At 37.3% G+C, this 17,232-nt stretch overlaps 1 protein-coding gene across 7 annotated transcripts in view; it reads left to right on the top strand.

Annotated features, from left to right (window-relative positions):
• GREB1 (growth regulation by estrogen in breast cancer 1) overlaps positions 1-17,232 on the top strand; it is a 93,249-nt gene that overhangs the window by 63,931 nt on the left and 12,086 nt on the right. For 5 of the 7 annotated variants that reach the window (XM_017818081.1, XM_017818082.1, XM_017818078.1 and 2 more), the window contains 8 exons: positions 1-112; positions 812-1,011; positions 2,806-2,895; positions 4,912-5,492; positions 12,264-12,366; positions 13,461-13,619; positions 15,990-16,132; positions 16,902-17,063. The exon at positions 1-112 is cut by the window's left edge and continues 2 nt beyond it. In XM_017818081.1, the coding sequence (XP_017673570.1) occupies positions 1-112; positions 812-1,011; positions 2,806-2,895; positions 4,912-5,492; positions 12,264-12,366; positions 13,461-13,619; positions 15,990-16,132; positions 16,902-17,063 (1,550 nt within the window). Of the gene's footprint in view, positions 113-811; positions 1,012-2,805; positions 2,896-4,911; positions 5,493-12,263; positions 12,367-13,460; positions 13,620-15,989; positions 16,133-16,901; positions 17,064-17,232 lie in introns of those variants that run through there. The other 2 variants (XM_017818080.1, XM_017818085.1) reach the window with 2 other exon arrangements.

Genomic DNA, 17,232 nt, shown 5'->3' with positions numbered 1-17,232 from the left:
GGCAGAAAATTGAGGATGTAGATTGGAGGCCACAGACCTATTTGGAATTGGAAGGTTTGCCTTGTATATTGATATTTAGTGGGATGGATCCACAAGGGGAGTCTTTGCCACGGTAAGAAAATCCACTGTTTTCTCAGCAGTAGTTTTTTATCCATTGCTTACCAAATGGCTAAACATTAACTGTGTAATTATTTGTGCGAGAAGAAAACAGATTTCAGTGTCAAGGTGTTCCTTTTCCATTTTTTGGCAGTTTTTATATCATAAATACAAACCTCATATTATTGATAATAATCTTCTGTTTATAGCAAGATATAAGTAGCTTTGAAAATCTTATGAGAGTTGTTTCAGTTTAGAGGAGAGAATAGATATGTTAAAAACAGAATTATAGCTGCTGTAGGCACCTTAGGGTAGCTGAGAAATCTGTGTGATGTTGGCATATGTGCTCCAGGATGTGTGGAGATATCAGTGCCTTCTCGAATGGCAGCAGGAAGTTAGACAGGATGCCCGGAACACTGCGTGCTTTTGTATGTTAAACTGAACCCCATTCTGTGTGTTAGGTTTAGAATCCAAATGATTATTCTTTTTCCTGTGCTGATGCTAACGTTGAGTGCACTAGATTAAGCTGCATAACTGGATTAAGAAAAAGTGTATGCACCACAGTGGTAAATTTAGCACACAGTATTTTGTGCTTAATATCTCCTCTGTAGTTGAAGCAGATAATGAAAAAATTCTCCTTTGGCTGTGTTTGTAAAAGAAATAAGGGGGTAGATTACAGTGAGCTTTCATATTAGCACCTCTTGTTTCTCTCCAGATCACTGAGATACTGTGACCTACGTTTAATAAATTCATCTTCTTTGGTAAGGACAACCTTGGAGCAAGAACTTGGTTTGGCAGCGTACTTTGTGAGCTCAGAAATTCACACAGAGAAAGCAGTTGTGAACGATGTGTTAGAAAGTGACCCAGAGAAACTAAGCAGCACTGATAATGAAGATGAAGAAATAGCAACAGAAGGTATTATTATTAGTGATAATAAAAGAAGCTGTAAAATGATTGAGCTGTATTAGAAAAAGCAGAATTGTATGGGTGAGGGTTTCTTGAGTTAGTCTTACTGAGTGAGCTCTGCTCCTTAATTTTGTTTCATCTCATTGAATCTGTGTTTTCTAGCACGCCATGCCCTGGAATGCTGCTGCTGAACCTCCTCCAGTTCTACTGCTGCATCTGTTCTCTCTCTCTCTGTTTTCTGGCTCCCTTCTCTTTCCTCCCCGTGTCCCTCCTTTACCTGTATGTTCTGGCAGCCACAAAGAGGGGCTCGTGTGGGTACATCTAGTGACATCCACTGTTCAGAGTACCTTCTGCACTTGCCCTCACCAGTAGGAAAGGGTGTGATTTGCCATCTGAGAAGCAGTGACCCCCTTCTCACCCTCACAGCAGTGGCAACTCTGCCTAAATGGTCCCTGACTGATGCTACCAAACCTGTGCTTACATACTGTCAGTGATGAAGATTCCTTCCAAGGGAACTGTATATAGTACAGCTGAGTAGTTTCTGGCTTGTAAGGTATTAAATAGTATGGATATATATCTGAACATAGTAACTTCTAAGTTCTTGAAAATGTCTATGAATTCAAATTGACAGTGTAGAGTTGGTGAATTTATCATTTGTTAAGAGAGCAATTCAGAACATATAAATGTATAAACAAACAGTAATTTATCCAGGAATAGTTGGGGTTGCTTTTTTTGACTGGTAATTGATGACCATTAGCAGTTGTTATTATGTTCTTTACACTTTTCTTCACTGTCTATTGTGCCTGTAACTGTGAAAAACAAAGGATTTTTATCCCTGTAGGTTATGTAAATCTCAAACAACTTGCCTTCATTTTCATTCCTATACTATGAAGGCAAAGAGAGCCTGTGAAGTTCTTACTCATTGATAATAAGGATAGCAGAAGGAGCCAAACAAAAATATTTTCTTTAATCAAATATGTACTCTTCATAGAGGAATGAAGCACCAGCAGTCATACTCAGACTGTCTACAATAGATGCCTACTTTAGATGTGATGAGTACTTCTTGTGATGAATACTTCTGTCCATTTTGAAGTATGCTATCCAATTGAAGTATGCTGAGATTGTATGTGATCTGAGTCAAATGGGCACTAAAGTTTTTAGGTATCTAAATTGTAAGGCTGCTCTCCTACTCCGTGAAGTATAGTATAATCATCTAGATCCCAATTCAAAACCTGTGAGATAGATTTACAGTCCAAGTTTTCTTCTGGCAGTGCTTATGTCTGTTTATCACAGTAAAACTGTACAGAAACAAGCATTTTAACATAGAAGTTTGAACTGGGAACCTTGATGGCCACCTAAATACGGATTTTCATCACCAAAAGCTGAGATATAATCTGGCCATAAAGCTGTATGGGGTAGGAGGCAATTTCATAACACGCTGACAAAATAGGGCTTGTCTGTTGGTTTCCCTGACACTGGATTAGTGAGGAAAGTAAGACATGGGTAGGAAATCATGGTTGATATATCATGGTTGAGACAGACCTAGAAATTACCAGCTCCTTGCTGCAGCATTGATTTTTGTGAGGCTGTTGCAGCTCACCATAGGTAAATGATATCATAGACTGATCCAATATTGCATGTAGGAACAGATACTCTCCATACTGAAAACAGTATCAGGATGAGGACAAACCCTACACAAACCCTACACAAACCCTTTTGTACTCTTCCTTACTTTGACAATGTACCCGTGACTTCTTACAGGCTTACTTTATTTTTTTTCCTTTACTACCATTCGTGAAACAGGTTCTACTTCAGAAAAGAGAAGTCCTATGAAAAGAGAAAGATCGCGTTCTCACGACTCTGCATCTTCATCTCTCTCTTCAAAAGCTTCCAGTAAGACCATAAGATCATCTCTATTAATTTAAATTTAGGACATAAAAGAGACCTTTTATTCAGTTTATTAGATAAATAAAGGGATAATTCACTAAGGTTTTGATAGGACCTATTTTAATCGGATCACTTAAGAGAACTAAAAAAAATAAGGACCAGACTTCTAAAATATAAGAAGTAGGATGTTTTCTTTTTTGAAAAATAATCATATAATGGTGTACCTAAATCAGGCACTTCTTTAATATGTGACAGTGAGTTGTAAATCCTTAGTTACTACTGTGATAGCTGGATGTGTTCACTGAAGCTATGACAGTTTATGAAGAGGAAACATACCTCACATTTAAATTTATTTTTTCTTGAATCTGAGGGACAATAAGCATGCTCCTTCTCATTGGTATTTTTATCTCTTTGTTTTTGCTGTAGAATGTTCACTCATTAATTTTGCACTGTTTAAAAGCTCTTTTGGAGATGGATTATTTTTTGTACCATCAATTTCGTTTTAATCTGCAAACTGATGTAGAAGGTATGAGGCAATGTTGAGAACTACTACAGTTCTTTTGTCTGATGACCTCATTTCCTTACTTTTGATGGAGATAATATTAATTGAATTATTTGTTAAATAAAAGTGGGCAATATAAATTGTACCATAACTTCCTAGAAGTTGCAATGTTATGCAGCTTTTTAAAACATGTGGGGTTTTGTCAGTGGCAGTAAATTCTTTTTGATCTCATTGTAGCTTTCAACATGGTGACATGGATATTTGGCCCTTGATTTCTTTTCTACAGGCACAGTGGGGTTACAAAAGGAACAAAAGCTTGAAAACTTTGGATAAGCTCCATTACTTTAATTTTTAAAATGTTAAAGTTGGGCTACTCATAATTTCCACAGTGTCCATGTAGTCTGCCTGTGGCTCTGTGGCCTCAGATTGTCTGTGATTAAAGAAATCTTCTTTCGTTTTTTTTTCCTATGCTCTTGGATGCTGGTATTCTGGGGGATGTCACAGCGATGTTACTTGCAACCATTTATAGTGCTGGTGATACTTTTGTATTTATTGCTAATGTCCTTTACTGACTACTTTAGATTAATATGCAGCTAGAGTGTATCTTTTGCTTGAGATCACGAGAAACTACAGACTTTTATTAGCTCGAAATGTGGGGCTTTTTGAGAACCAAGACTTTTGTTTTCACCATAAGAGGAAAGGTGGTTTTATCTATGTTCAACTTCAGACCGATATTTCTAATACCTTGTGTAGACTGATTCCACAACCAGTTCTCAATCTACTCTCAAGACTGTGAAGTATCTGCATGTCCTCAGCATTAAAGATGCACAGAACCACTTCGAACATGTTAAACTTTCAAGTCTTTGTAGTTAAAAACCATAAGGTAAAATATACCACTATTAAAAAATCAGCAGTTATCTGTGGGCTGTATCTACATCACGTATTCATGGCCAGCATTCGTGGGTTCAGTATGTTCTCTCAGCTGACCAAAAGCTGTATGAATGCAGTAATGCATTATGTCATACCAGGGACTTGAGAGCTGCCAAGTTTTATTAGATCAGTCTAAGTGCTGCAGTGACATAGAGATGAGTGTCAGAGCAGAGCTGACTGTTTTCAGATGTCTGTGTAGACATTTCTGTAGTCTAATGGGGTAATAGCCTGGGAATACTTAATTTCTTCAATTCATTTAAACAGTGGTTTCTGTAATTTTGTATTTGTCTTGAGTGATGAAACTATCTGGTGAACACCTTAGGCAGGGAATGTATGAGGGAAACAGAGGCCAGGACAATCACTAGCATCTTTCCTATGCACTTTAAAAGCCACTTTCTGCATTGCGATGAATACTCCAAACTAGTCCCATTATGGCTTCCTGTAAGAGAAAGGTAAAAGCAAGAAGAGGAACAGGATTGCAATGTTTGAGGGATGCTCTTATCTAGATGATTCTTTGTTGTGTTTTGTTTAACTGTGGTGTTGACTAGCAGAGATAGTTGCACTGTGTTGAAATATAAATTTTCTTTTAGTCACAGCATTCTGCACTGAGTCATCTCCTCCTCAAGTCCTAAGCAACAACACTGAAGAAACTACAAATAACTATGAAAGGCAGAAGCAGAAAGTAGACAAGGGGGCACAAACAACAATCAGCAAACACTTGCCACCGGTAACTGAACAGCTGGATATGAAACAAAACATAAAAAGTGCCCAAGTCTCCATCACCTCATCATCCTCCTCACCTTTCTCCTCTTCTTCTTCCTCTTCTGCACCTACTCATAACTCCTTCATCCTACAGACCTCTCAATGCTCCATGACCAAAGCATCAAAACAGCCCCCCATAGTTTTCCTGCCCAAACTGGTTTATGACATCATTACATCTACAGACAGCAGTGGCCTTCCCAAATCCTCTTCCCTCTTGCCTTACCATTCTGTTATGTGGGCAAGTTCTTTCCGTCCTCTTATGAGTAAGATGATGACTTGCACAGAGCAGTCTCTGTACTACCGCCAATGGACGGTTCCCAAGCCAATCCATATGGACTACAACAATAGAAATGAGGGCAGAATGGACACCTTTCACCCAAGGAGGCTGCTGCTGAGTGGGCCACCACAGGTGTGTAGAAAGAACAAGGTATTATCATTGATTTATTTTGTTTAATTTTATCATAATCTCAAAAAAAAATTATTATTACTCATACTTGAAGGAGCGGTTTTGGTAGAGAGCAAATTGCTTACATTGTATTTCCTAATCCATTCTAATTAAATAATCTTCCTTTCTTTACTGTTAGCCTGAGTTCAAAGGCAGAGAAGCTGTAGCAATGTTAATTTTCAGTCAGTCTCCATTATAATGTTTTAAAAGACAGTTTGCTCAAGAGATAGATATTGTGTATAATTTCAGTTTGTTAAAGTTGAATATGCATTTACATTTTAAATAAAGATTAAAGATCTTCACAAAACCACTTTCTTATGATCGATCTGAAGACAGCTGGGAGTTTGTAATTAAGTTATTTTCTCTGCTTCCTTTGCACAGGAAAGAGAAATAGAAGCTATTGTAAGTAATAAATGCAAGAAGGCCAGTTCAACATTAGGAGAGCCATATTTACAAGATGAGTAGCTGACCCAGGAGTCTTTAAATTACTTTGAAAAGATACATGGAAATGGGTCTAGTTCTAAGAAGTTCATTCTCTTCTAAATTCTCTAAGAATGTTCAGCACTAATCTCTGAGCAAAGTAACTTCTAGTTAAGTGCACATGTTACATGTTAAAGGTAATATTGTGTCTCTCATGTTTTACTGAAGTATGAAGCATTAAGATAGGAAGAGGCACCTGGTCTCCTGAGAGCAGATATGTTTCCTGTTAACCTCAGAAGACAAAGGGGATAAATGCAAACCAAGACAAAGGGGATAAATGCAAACCAAGACAAAGACTCATGTTTCCAGTTATTGTAACATCAACCCAAGAATTAATCTAAAGATAGTTAGTGATTTAACTTGCCACATGATCCACTCTTATAGGCCCATCCATGGCAAAAGGCAACTGCATATTACTGTTTGTTAAATGATTGTATTCCATTGTATACCTAAATTGATGGTGCAGCAGAGTAGAAAGAGCATAAATGAGCTTTTCATATTGGGAATTCCTCCAGATGTTACTGTAATTCATAAAGGATTCCAGAAAATATTCTGGTGATCAGTCTTTTACTGTCCATTCCTTTGATCTAAATAGTTCATGTTTACCAAAGATTGAGGTATTATGTGATGAATAAACTGAATTTCATACTCAGCTGTAGCATAAAAATGAATACATTCTGGAGAGAGAAGTTCATTTTCATCTCAAAAAAACCCCCACAGGCTGTGACAACTTCTGTTAAAATTTTATATGCATATACATCAAACCGCATAAAGATGTTATTCCCAAAGCCACCCTAAATGTCCAGATTAGCCAATAAGTAATTCAGGGACTTATGAGACCACACTACACACCTGTGAAAAGGTTTTGATGTTTCACACACTGAGTACTTGCAATTTAACTAATTATAATTGAACAAGTGCCTTGTTTATTCACCATCTCCCTTCCAGGGTGTGATATTCACCACTTTTCACTATCAAATCTTTTTTTTTTTTCCCAAGTATTGGATAGGACTCCTGTTGACCCTCTGTACAGCAGTGAATTTCAGCCTTGATAACAATTCTTTTACTTGAATCTCCATCTCTTTTTCATCTGTCTCCACAATGCAGGTTATTTCCTAGTGTTGCATTGGGTCCTACAGTTGGATCAGTTCTTAGAGGATGTTTTTCATATGTTTATTCATTTTATATTCCTTAGTTCTTTCTGAAGAGGATATCTGTTTCACAGAGAACAAATTCATACACATGAAAATAGGAGTATCATGTCTTCTTCCTAAACATAGAAATGTAGGGTATATATTAACTTAATGGATTTTTCCATTTATTAATCCGTGGAAATTTCTAATTTATTTCCATTTCCATGGAAAAAACCAGAAACTTTGCTGCCTTTACTATTTTAAAGTACTAAAAACTCCCATAAACCAACCAGACAGCTGTAAAAGTATGTGGACTTTTTGTTGGTTTAAGGTATACAATACTGTTGTTTCTTCTATGGAATGCTTACAATAAAATATGCAGGAATTAGAATTACCCTTGTCTTTTGGAGAAGAAATAAGTTTCCTTCCTGAAATAGGTTTTGCTCATTACTTTTGATAATATTAACATTTTACACGGACTTAACATGTAGTGCATGAAGAAGTGTAGGCAAAAATGAAAACAGTTATTAGACAGCACCTGAGTGTTAGTAACATCTCAGCCAAAGTATAAAATTGCCATATTGTCATAGGCTTGATGTCTAGTCCCCAGTGCACCCAAGCAAATTCCTATGTGGATCCTAAATTCACTAAAATATCTTTCTTAGAACATTCATCTTAAATTTCCCCAAACTGCAAGTTGAGGTTTTGTACCTTTGGTTTTTAACTGAATGTTACAACTTAGAATTAGCATTTTCCTCAAGCGTGGAAGCTGCTGGTGAGCACAGCTCAGTCCTGTGGCACCACATCCAGGGAATGAATGTGTGTCTTAAGATACTTCCTGAAGAAGAAAACTGCTGCCCATATTATTTGGTTTTACTCTACTTTTATTAAAATCTTACTACAGTAGGCACATATACCATTCAGCTTATGTAAGGAAAATATTAGGGGAATATTTATTATCAGCTGTGTTTTAGAAGAATGTCGCACGTGGAAACAAGGAGAAGAGCCATCACCGTTTGACCAGCTGTCTGTGGATCATCAGCATGTTTTCTGCGAATCACCACTGATTCACAGAACACAATTTGAAAACCACTGCCATGAACTGTCTCACCTGGAAATTAAAATAGAGAAACCTTATGGAATTATTTCCCCTTTTTGCTGTATTTCTCCGAATGTGAAGACTGAAATCAGGTGATGCTTTATACCAACATGTAAGAATAGTAAAGTACTTCTACTGGTCCTGGTATCCAGTGTATGGAACGAGTTAAAAAAAAGAAAACTCATTGCTATTAGACCTGCTACAAGAGCACTTTTGGGTGTCATTTCCATGACCGTGTATGGAGGCATACATATAATTTATCTGAGGGACTATTTCTCTCTCAGGTTCTTAGACAGTTTGTTTTCACCTTATCTTTGATATCTATGGCAAGCAGAGTTCAGTGGTCAAAATCCCTGGAGAGCTTTCCCCTCCTCTTTGATAGAAAAACTAGACCTTCGTACCTCTTGAATTTTCTGCAGGAAGAATTTGAATTCATATTTCTTCCTCTTGCTACATCTACGCTACTCTTTTCATGAACGAAGAGCTTCAGGGTAAGCATATTCTTAGTATTTTATGGGCCAAATCATCCCTGGCACTAAGGATGAAAAGAGAAAGAAAAAACCTATATCTTTGCAGGCCCCAAATTCCTTAATTATCATCAGTTTTCTGGGATTTTCTTCTTCCAAGCCTGATTCATCAGATTTCTGTCTTCCAAGTTCAGGTAGAAACAAATTAGATGAATACTACTATTGTTTGGGAATATTTGCCCCCAAGTGCCTTTTCTTATAAAGTACTGAAGACTGCCATATATTTGAGGAACCTTTTTCTGGGAAGTAGAGCTGTCTGTTGTAGCAGTACCCCTCATGTACATTTTGTTTCAGGAGTTGGAAAAAAGCAGCCCAGTTCTAGGTTCCTTCAGTCTTTCAATCTGTTGGCAGCTTTGTTGTCTAGATCAACAACAGGATATGGGGAAAAACACCTTGCCCAGAGTGCATCCTTACCAGTTACTGTCACTGTTAATATATCATGCTTTTTTAGCCTGGAGTCACTAATTAGCATCAGCAGAGCATTGTACTTGGCTTCCCTAAAGCTGTGTAAAGCTGCACACCAATCAGGTATCCAATTTAAAATTTCATTTCAGATCCTCTGTTTGTTGCAGTTGGGAGATGGAGCATGGGCAGAGGGGCTTTATGCTTCAAAAGTGTGCATATCCTGCTTGTAGGATCTTTTTGCAGCTGCTTACAAAGCATAAACTCTCAAAAATGAGGTAGTGACAAATCATAGAATCATGGAATCATAGAATCAACCGGATTGAAAAAGACCTCCAAGATCGCCAAGTCCAACCCTTGATCCAACACTGCCGTGGTTACTAGACCATGGCACTAAGTGCCACATCCAGTCTCATCTTAAAAACCTCCAGGGATGGTGAATCCACCACCTCCCTGGGCAGCCCATTCCAATGGCTGATTACTCTCTCTGTAAAAAATTTCTTCTTAATATTCAACCTAAACCTCCCCTGGCACAGCTTAAGGCCATGCCCTCTTGTCTTAAAAGATTGGGCAGGGGCTCTTTGGAGAGGTGTGGAAGTTGTGTTTATTAACAGCTATTCAGTATTTTCAAACAAAGGAAGACTCTGTGCTATTCCATTTTGCCTAGAGATGATACACGTAGTAAACAGTGCAATTAATTTCAAAGGTGCATTTAGCTATCTGGGCAAGCTACAAATTCATTTGTTCAAAGTTCTTCTTTTCTGGAGTAACCACTGATTGTAAATGAGAAGGCATTTTTTTCACTTTCTTGTTAGAAATCTCAAAATGACCTGGAAAAGGTGTTCTCTCTTTCACCAATTCATCTCTTCAGCAACAAATGCAAGCAAATGTGCAAGTGAATGGAATTCAAATAGGAATGTGGCAGGTGCTCAGCCTGATTTCTCTCCTGGCAGAGAAACATTCTGAAAACATGGAGAGATTCCTGAAAGTTTCCAACAGCTTTTTACATACAGTGTTGCTAATATCTAACAGTTCATAAAGCTCACAGTACTGAATTGGAAACTTTTAATGTGGCAGATAATGAGATTGGGTAAGATATGATGAATGCAATAATATAAGTGCATATGTTTTAGTTTAGTGGTTAGGGACTAGCAATTGTCATCCTGTGGTTTCCAGCATTTTTGACTCATGACCCTGCAGTTTTGTGTATACTTAAGTCAGTTGACTGCTGCCTTTCATCTAAGCACCATGTAGCAGTAGCCTGGTCGCTCCCACATACGTCTTTGAAAACACTGGCAAAGACTGAACCCCCAGGAAAAGAAAAATACAAGACTTTGATAGAATAAAATTTTAATGGATATCAAAAAGAAAAAGTAAGCTTTTCAGCCTGTTATTCTGTTGACAGTTCTAAGTATATACTTCAAAAGATTGGGAATTAATTTTTACATAGATACCTGATATCGAGGGAACAGGTTGTATGCTTTTGACAGATGATCTCTCATTTGTTTGAAATCAGGGAACTGTTACTTTGTCAGGCCACCCAGTGTTTAATGAAATGACAATCAAAGGCGCTCTAAAAGAGTATGTTCAGAAGGGAATATAAAGGTAATCTCAGATGTGAGAGAAAACAAATGGCAGTATTTTCTTTCTGTGCCTCAGGTGTAAAGACAAGATGGTTTTGTTTTAGCTCACCAACCAGTAGCCATTTCAGCCAAGTTTAGAACTTTGTTCCAGGCTCAGAAGAAAAACTCTCATTAGCCTCAATGACTTTTACATAAAAACTCAAATTGCGAGTTAGAAACATCTGGTCCGTGGGCTGACTATAGTCCATGCTATTATTTCCTCTATTCGAAGTCCCCTTTTTTTTCTGTGTCACTCCTGGATAACAGAGTGTGCTGACATTTGACCCTCAATGGGGATAATGGTACCCTTATCCACCCTTTGCAAGCAACTGTTTAAAATGGTTTGTTAAGAACAACAGATAATGAACAAAACAAATGTTTGATCTCTTTCTTCGAATTCAAAGCCCCCCTTTCTCAAATGTTGAGAGAAGATGAAAATTTTGCTTGACATAAGTAGAGAATGGTAGCTTTAATACTTTATTTAGTAACATAACAGCCTGTGCTTCTGACATGTCCTAGCAGTAATGGAAGTGAAGCTGGGATTTCAATTCAATAGTATACAGATTTATTCCAAAATATGCCACTTTGTGAAATTAGACAGTTGCAGCAGAATGTGTTGTAACTGATCTACGTTACCCTTCCCTGTACAGGTGACACACATACAGTCATGGTTTGTAAAGCTGTCTGCTTAGATATGGTCTTACTTACTTGATGTTATCATCAGCAAACTACATGTGAAAGACACAGAACAATCTATTGAGTAAATAATTGGCTGTGGCTTATAGCTTCCAGCAATACTCTTTAGTGTAATGAAGAGAAAATTTATGTAGTTTGTTGTTGTGGTAAAAAAGAAAGACGAAAGTCATAATCTCAAGATAATTTTTAAATTGACTTTTAAAAGGTAATTTTAAAAGAGTGGAAGGGAAATAATGTATTTTCAGCGCAGGAGGTGGAACAACACAGTTTGCACATACCATGTCCTTCAGGAGTGGAAGTGGCCTGCACAAGCTCTCCCAGAGATCCATGTCCCACTTTGCTCCTCAGGATAGTGTATTTCAGCAGCAGTCAGTGCACTGGTAAATCATATGAAAATGAAAAGGTTGAGGTAATTCTTTAATTATCTTGTAATTTGAGGAGGTTTTATTCAACATTTTAAGAGCTTGAATGGATTTTTTAAACATTCATTGCCTATGTAGAAACCGTAACATCAGGGAGAAAGTTATTGTCTGTGGGCCTGTAATTATACCTGTTATATACAATACATTTTCCAAACTAGGCTCCTGCATAGGGAGAACAAAACTGTCCAACGGTAAGCATTTAATGTATGCCAAGGAATATACAAATACAGGGATCTGCAACTGCTGAATAGTAATATTCAGTTTCACTGCAGCTGCCATTTCCAGATATGTGGAGAAGTAACATGTAGAAAAATGAAAGTTTACTTTTGTATTTTCTAATTTATTTATTTACAGATAGGGAAAACAGGTGCCTATCTGCAGTTCCTCAGTATTTTGTCCCGAATGCTGATCAGACTGACAGAAGTGGATGTTTATGATGAAGAAGAAATCAATATTAGTAAGTTCCTGATATAAAAATATTCTGTAGACAATAGAACATTGTTACGCTAAATTGAAAAATAGTTGTCTCTATATTCTATCCCCTTCAGCTTTGCAATTACTTTACATTATTGAATTATTGTAAGAAAAATTTTGTGATCTTCAACTGACACTTAAGAATATTTTATTATTTTACTAGTCATTTAGAGTTTAGTCTTCCTCTCAGTAAGAAAACAACATACTTCTGTTTTGCTTGAGAAATGATCAACAGAATTTATGTATATTAAAAGATATCCAGCCACTAAGATAGAATTGAAATGAACTTTTGTGGTAAAGTGTATAAAAAGAATCAGTGAAATTCTGGCAGATTTATACCATGAAGAGTAATGCTATAGATTGTAAGTATGTAAGACTACATGAGGGAATAAAGTTTCTGCTCTCTAATAGCTAATTTTAGTCCAAACTTCCTTTATTTGCAGTGTAGTACTCCCCTTGTTTCCAGATGTATTTCTGTAACTAAGGGCTGGATTACACAGAAAAATATGGGTGATATTTTATGGACTGTGTGTAATTCTGCACTAAATGTTTGCCCACAGTCAGCCGTGTAGAATCTTAAGTAGGTGTTACCAGCCTGTGATCTGCCTCCATCAGAAGGTGTTCTGTGATTTTACTGAAGATGTTCAGTGATTTTACTGTGGGAATGTGCTTCAGCTCTTGTCTCTGAGGGCTTCTTGGGGCAGTACCCAGGAGTCTTCCTCCACAGTGAGCTGTGAAAGAGAAAGAGGCAGCTATCCCCCAAGGTTTATGGGAAAACCTGTGGAAAAAGTGGACCACCTGCTAGTTCTTGCTATGTGCAAGCAATGCTTTGTATTTTTGGTAGGATTTTAGAGAAAACTTGCAATCAGGACATGAAGATAAATTTTAAAAGGCAGAGTTGCATTGAGGTATGAGGTACATTTTTGCAAAGGTGCACCTCTTGGTGCGTAATAGTATTGCTTCAGCAGAATAATGAAAGAAAAAATGAAGCGGGAATAATAGACAAAGCAAAACCATCTATAGCAATATAAAGAGCTTTAAAATTTTATGAATTCTTATTTTTCAATAATATGATAGACATAAAAGAAGAATCTGATCGATACTACCATCAGCCTGGAGATATGTGGCCAGATTTGGAGACATTTAAGAAGATGCCTTTTGACTACACTATCCATGATCCGAAATACGAAGATGCAAGTCTGATTTGTTCAAAGCTTCAGACTATAAACAACGAAGGTTAGAATTTTAAAAATCTAGATTGGTACACATATATGTATTTATTTGCTTTTAATATGAGAATCCTGTTAAACTTTCAAGCAGAGTCAAAATGTTAGAATTTCACTTGACTAAGTAATAGTGAAAAAAGATTACAAGTTTGCCAGATGAAGTACCAGAGTATAAGCTTTATAAATGTTTTATGGAATATTATATGGGTAGTCTTTAATTTAAAAAGCTCTAATTCCATGTACATTTGTGTATTTGAATGGTTTTATGTAGTAGCCTTGTCCTGCTTTGTAGCAATGAAGAGACTTATGTGAGAAAAGTTAGTTATTCACTTAAAAGTGTTTATAGGTTTATTTTTTTAGGTTTTGGTCTAGTTTTGGAAAGCATGAGATGCATATGTCCAGATGTAGATTCCTGGAGTATTGAGGTGTGAATTAGTCCTCTGAATTATCCAGCTGGACATACACAAGCCCATAGGACTAGGTAGGATGTATCTAAGTATGCTGAGGAGATGACAGCATTGTTGTGAGGCTACTGTCTATTATTTTGAAAAGGTAACGGCAATTGGTGGAGGTTCCTGATAGTTGGAAAAAGGAAAATGCCATGCCCTTCCTCCATAGGACAGGGGGAGGACTGAAGCAATTACAGCCTACTCAGCCTATCCTCAGTCCTCAAAACAATTATGGAACAAAATCTCCTGTAAGCAATGTCCAGACCTATGAAGGAGAGGAAAGTGACTGGGATCAGCTGGAATGGATCATCAGATGCAAATTGTGATTGGTAAACATGACTGCATTGTATGATGAGGTGACTGGCACTATGGAGAGCAGTGGCTTTATCTTGACTTCAGCAAGGCTTTTGTCACTGTCTTCTGTGATATCCATACAGGCAAAACTGGACAGAGGTGATTTGGATAGATGGATTTTAAAGTGAGTAGGAAATTAGCTGGACCACTGAATTTAAAATGTGAGGAGTGTCACCAATCTGACTGACAGCTGGATACTCGTGGCAATACTCAGAGACCGGTAGGGAGACAAATGCTGTTTAAGATTGCCGTTAATAACCTGGTCAGAGGGACAGAATGCAATGTCAGCAAGTTCATGGATGGTACCAAGTTGGGGCAGGAGTCAATATGCAGGAAGGTAACACTGCTATTCAGAAAGACCTTGGCAGACTGGAGAAGTGGAACCTTCAGGAATAAACCTCAGGAACAGGAACCTCATATAGTTCAACAAACATGCCCCTTGCACTTGGGATAGAATAATAATTTTTTTCAGCTGCACAAGCTTAAGGCCAATTCTGTAGAGACCAGCTTTGATAAAGGTGATTTGATTTTGTCCTGATAGACAAAAATTTGAACATGAGTCACCACTTCATGATTGGGTTAATGGTTTAGTAATAATCTAGTAAGCAGGTCAAGGGGAGTGATTATTCTTCTGTGCATGGCACCTCTAAGACCACATCTTGGTATTCTGTCAAGTTTTTTGCTTGCCTGTGTGAGAAAGACATTGACATACAGAAGTGAGGCTAGTGGATAGCCACCAAGATGTGAAGAAAATTGCAGAAAATTGGGTTGATTTGGTCTGGAGAAGTCTAGCAGGGCCATCTGAATGCTGTCATCAACTTCCTAATGGGAACTTAAAAACACACACTATTACAGATAAACAGCATAAGGAGAAGAGACAACAGATACAAATTGCAACATGAGAAATTACAAGTAGATAGTATGAAAAATATTTCCAGAATAAAAGTGGTCAAGCCATGGAACAGGTTGCCCAGAAAGATTATGGAAATTCCACTCTTAGTGATTTTCAAAACTTGACATGACAAGGAACAGCCTTGAACAACCTGATTTGATACTGAAAATCTCAGTGAAATGTGATGTAACAAAGTCCTTTTCAGTGGAAATTACACCTCATCTTCCTTCAGTCTCTCACAAAGGGGATCGTTTTAAAAGATATGGAAGTGAACTAAAGAGCAACATCACTAAATTGCCAAGTTCATGTCACATAATGTACAGTGATTTCTGTCACAGAATGCCAAATGTCATAAGGCTCTTTTTTACTGTTTATTACTTTTGTAAGCATTCAACCAGTAATAGCAACAGCAACGATGATAATTTTAATAATCTGGCTTTGCTTACGCATCAGCCTTATGTAAAATCTGTACAGGATTATCATAATCATGAATTCGCAGATACATTTGTAGTTCCCTTTGCTGTACATAACAGTTTATAAACATACTATTCTCAGAATGAATTCATAGTTTGTTTTGTACATGTTTAATATGGCCCTTTTTCCTAGAAGCTGACTACAATGACAGAAACAGTTTGTCACATTCAAGCCTTGAATATATGTTAAAGTTGTTTCTTTTTTTTTATAGACAGATCAATGAGCAGGAGACAGGAGGATATGTACACATGCCGTCAAACAACTAGGATGAGATTGTCCAAGTACGCAGCATATAACACCTACCATCACTGTGAACAGTGTCATCAGTATATGGGTTTCAATCCCAGGTACCAGGTAAAGATTTCCAGAAGTTACTCTGCAGATCAGAAACTGAAGCAGACACAACACATACACAATTTGTGTGCATTCACTGTATTAAAATTCGCTTGGAAATTGTACGTGTGTGTTAAAAACAGCTGATTTACAGAGTTTGTTATTTCTTGAGGTTTGCCTGCCTTGACCAGACTGCAGGTTTGGGGACATCAGAGGAATGATTCCTGCCTCATTTACACTAGTTTATTCAGTGCTGTAATCTATCTATCTATATATATACTTACCAGTTAAAAGTACTTTCCCAGCAATCTTTTCCCACTGGGACTTGCTTGTATTTTCACCTGGGTAACTGTAACAGGTGCTACTTCTGATACAGGAGTAGTGCAGCATAGAATAGTCTATACGTGATATAGAACTTGTTATTACTCAGAGTAACCCTCTAATTTCCTGCCTCTTAGAATGTGAGGAGGAAGGTGTCAGCAATGCAAATACTGGTTTTTATGTGTCAGTATTTCTGAAAACCAAAGAGTGGCCTGTAAGTATTGGTACCATCTGCAAGACAAAGCTGAAACAATGGTTTCAAAAGAGGGAACACTTTACTGTGGGGTTTTTTTTAGTGTAAACTCTAGCCTGGGTGATATTGCTTAACACCTATGAATAATGAAGTAAAATCTAACACCATACTGTAAGTGATTGTAATCTGTTTAGCAATGTTATAAATGTATATAACTACATCGAGACTTTGTGGTTTGACTCTAACTGGAATTATCCCATTTTTTCCCATCTTTAGCTTTATGAGTCTACTCTGCATGCATTTGCATTTTCCTATTCTATGCTGGGAGAAGAGATCCAGCTGCATTTTATCATTCCAAAATCAAAGGAGCATCATTTTGTCTTTAGCCAACCAGGAAGACAATTGGAAAGCATGAGGCTACCACTAGTCACAGATAAGGTAGATGGATAATTATATTTATTGTCATATATGGGAGAGAGATACCACCAATTCTTAAATTTGTTGAATTAGTATTCTTTATACTACTACTCCTGCTGTCAAGAGATAGTGAAGATGTCCTTATACTAAGCTTGTAGCTTCTCCCAGAAAGGGACACATGAAGCAAAAC

The sequence above is a fragment of the Lepidothrix coronata genome, unplaced genomic scaffold (genome assembly GCF_001604755.1).
Source record: "Lepidothrix coronata isolate B3197 unplaced genomic scaffold, Lepidothrix_coronata-1.0 Scaffold65, whole genome shotgun sequence".
Classification (NCBI taxonomy): Eukaryota; Metazoa; Chordata; class Aves; order Passeriformes; family Pipridae; genus Lepidothrix; species Lepidothrix coronata.
The sequence above is the reverse complement of the archived record's forward strand: the minus strand, read 5'-3'. Positions and strand labels throughout refer to the sequence as shown.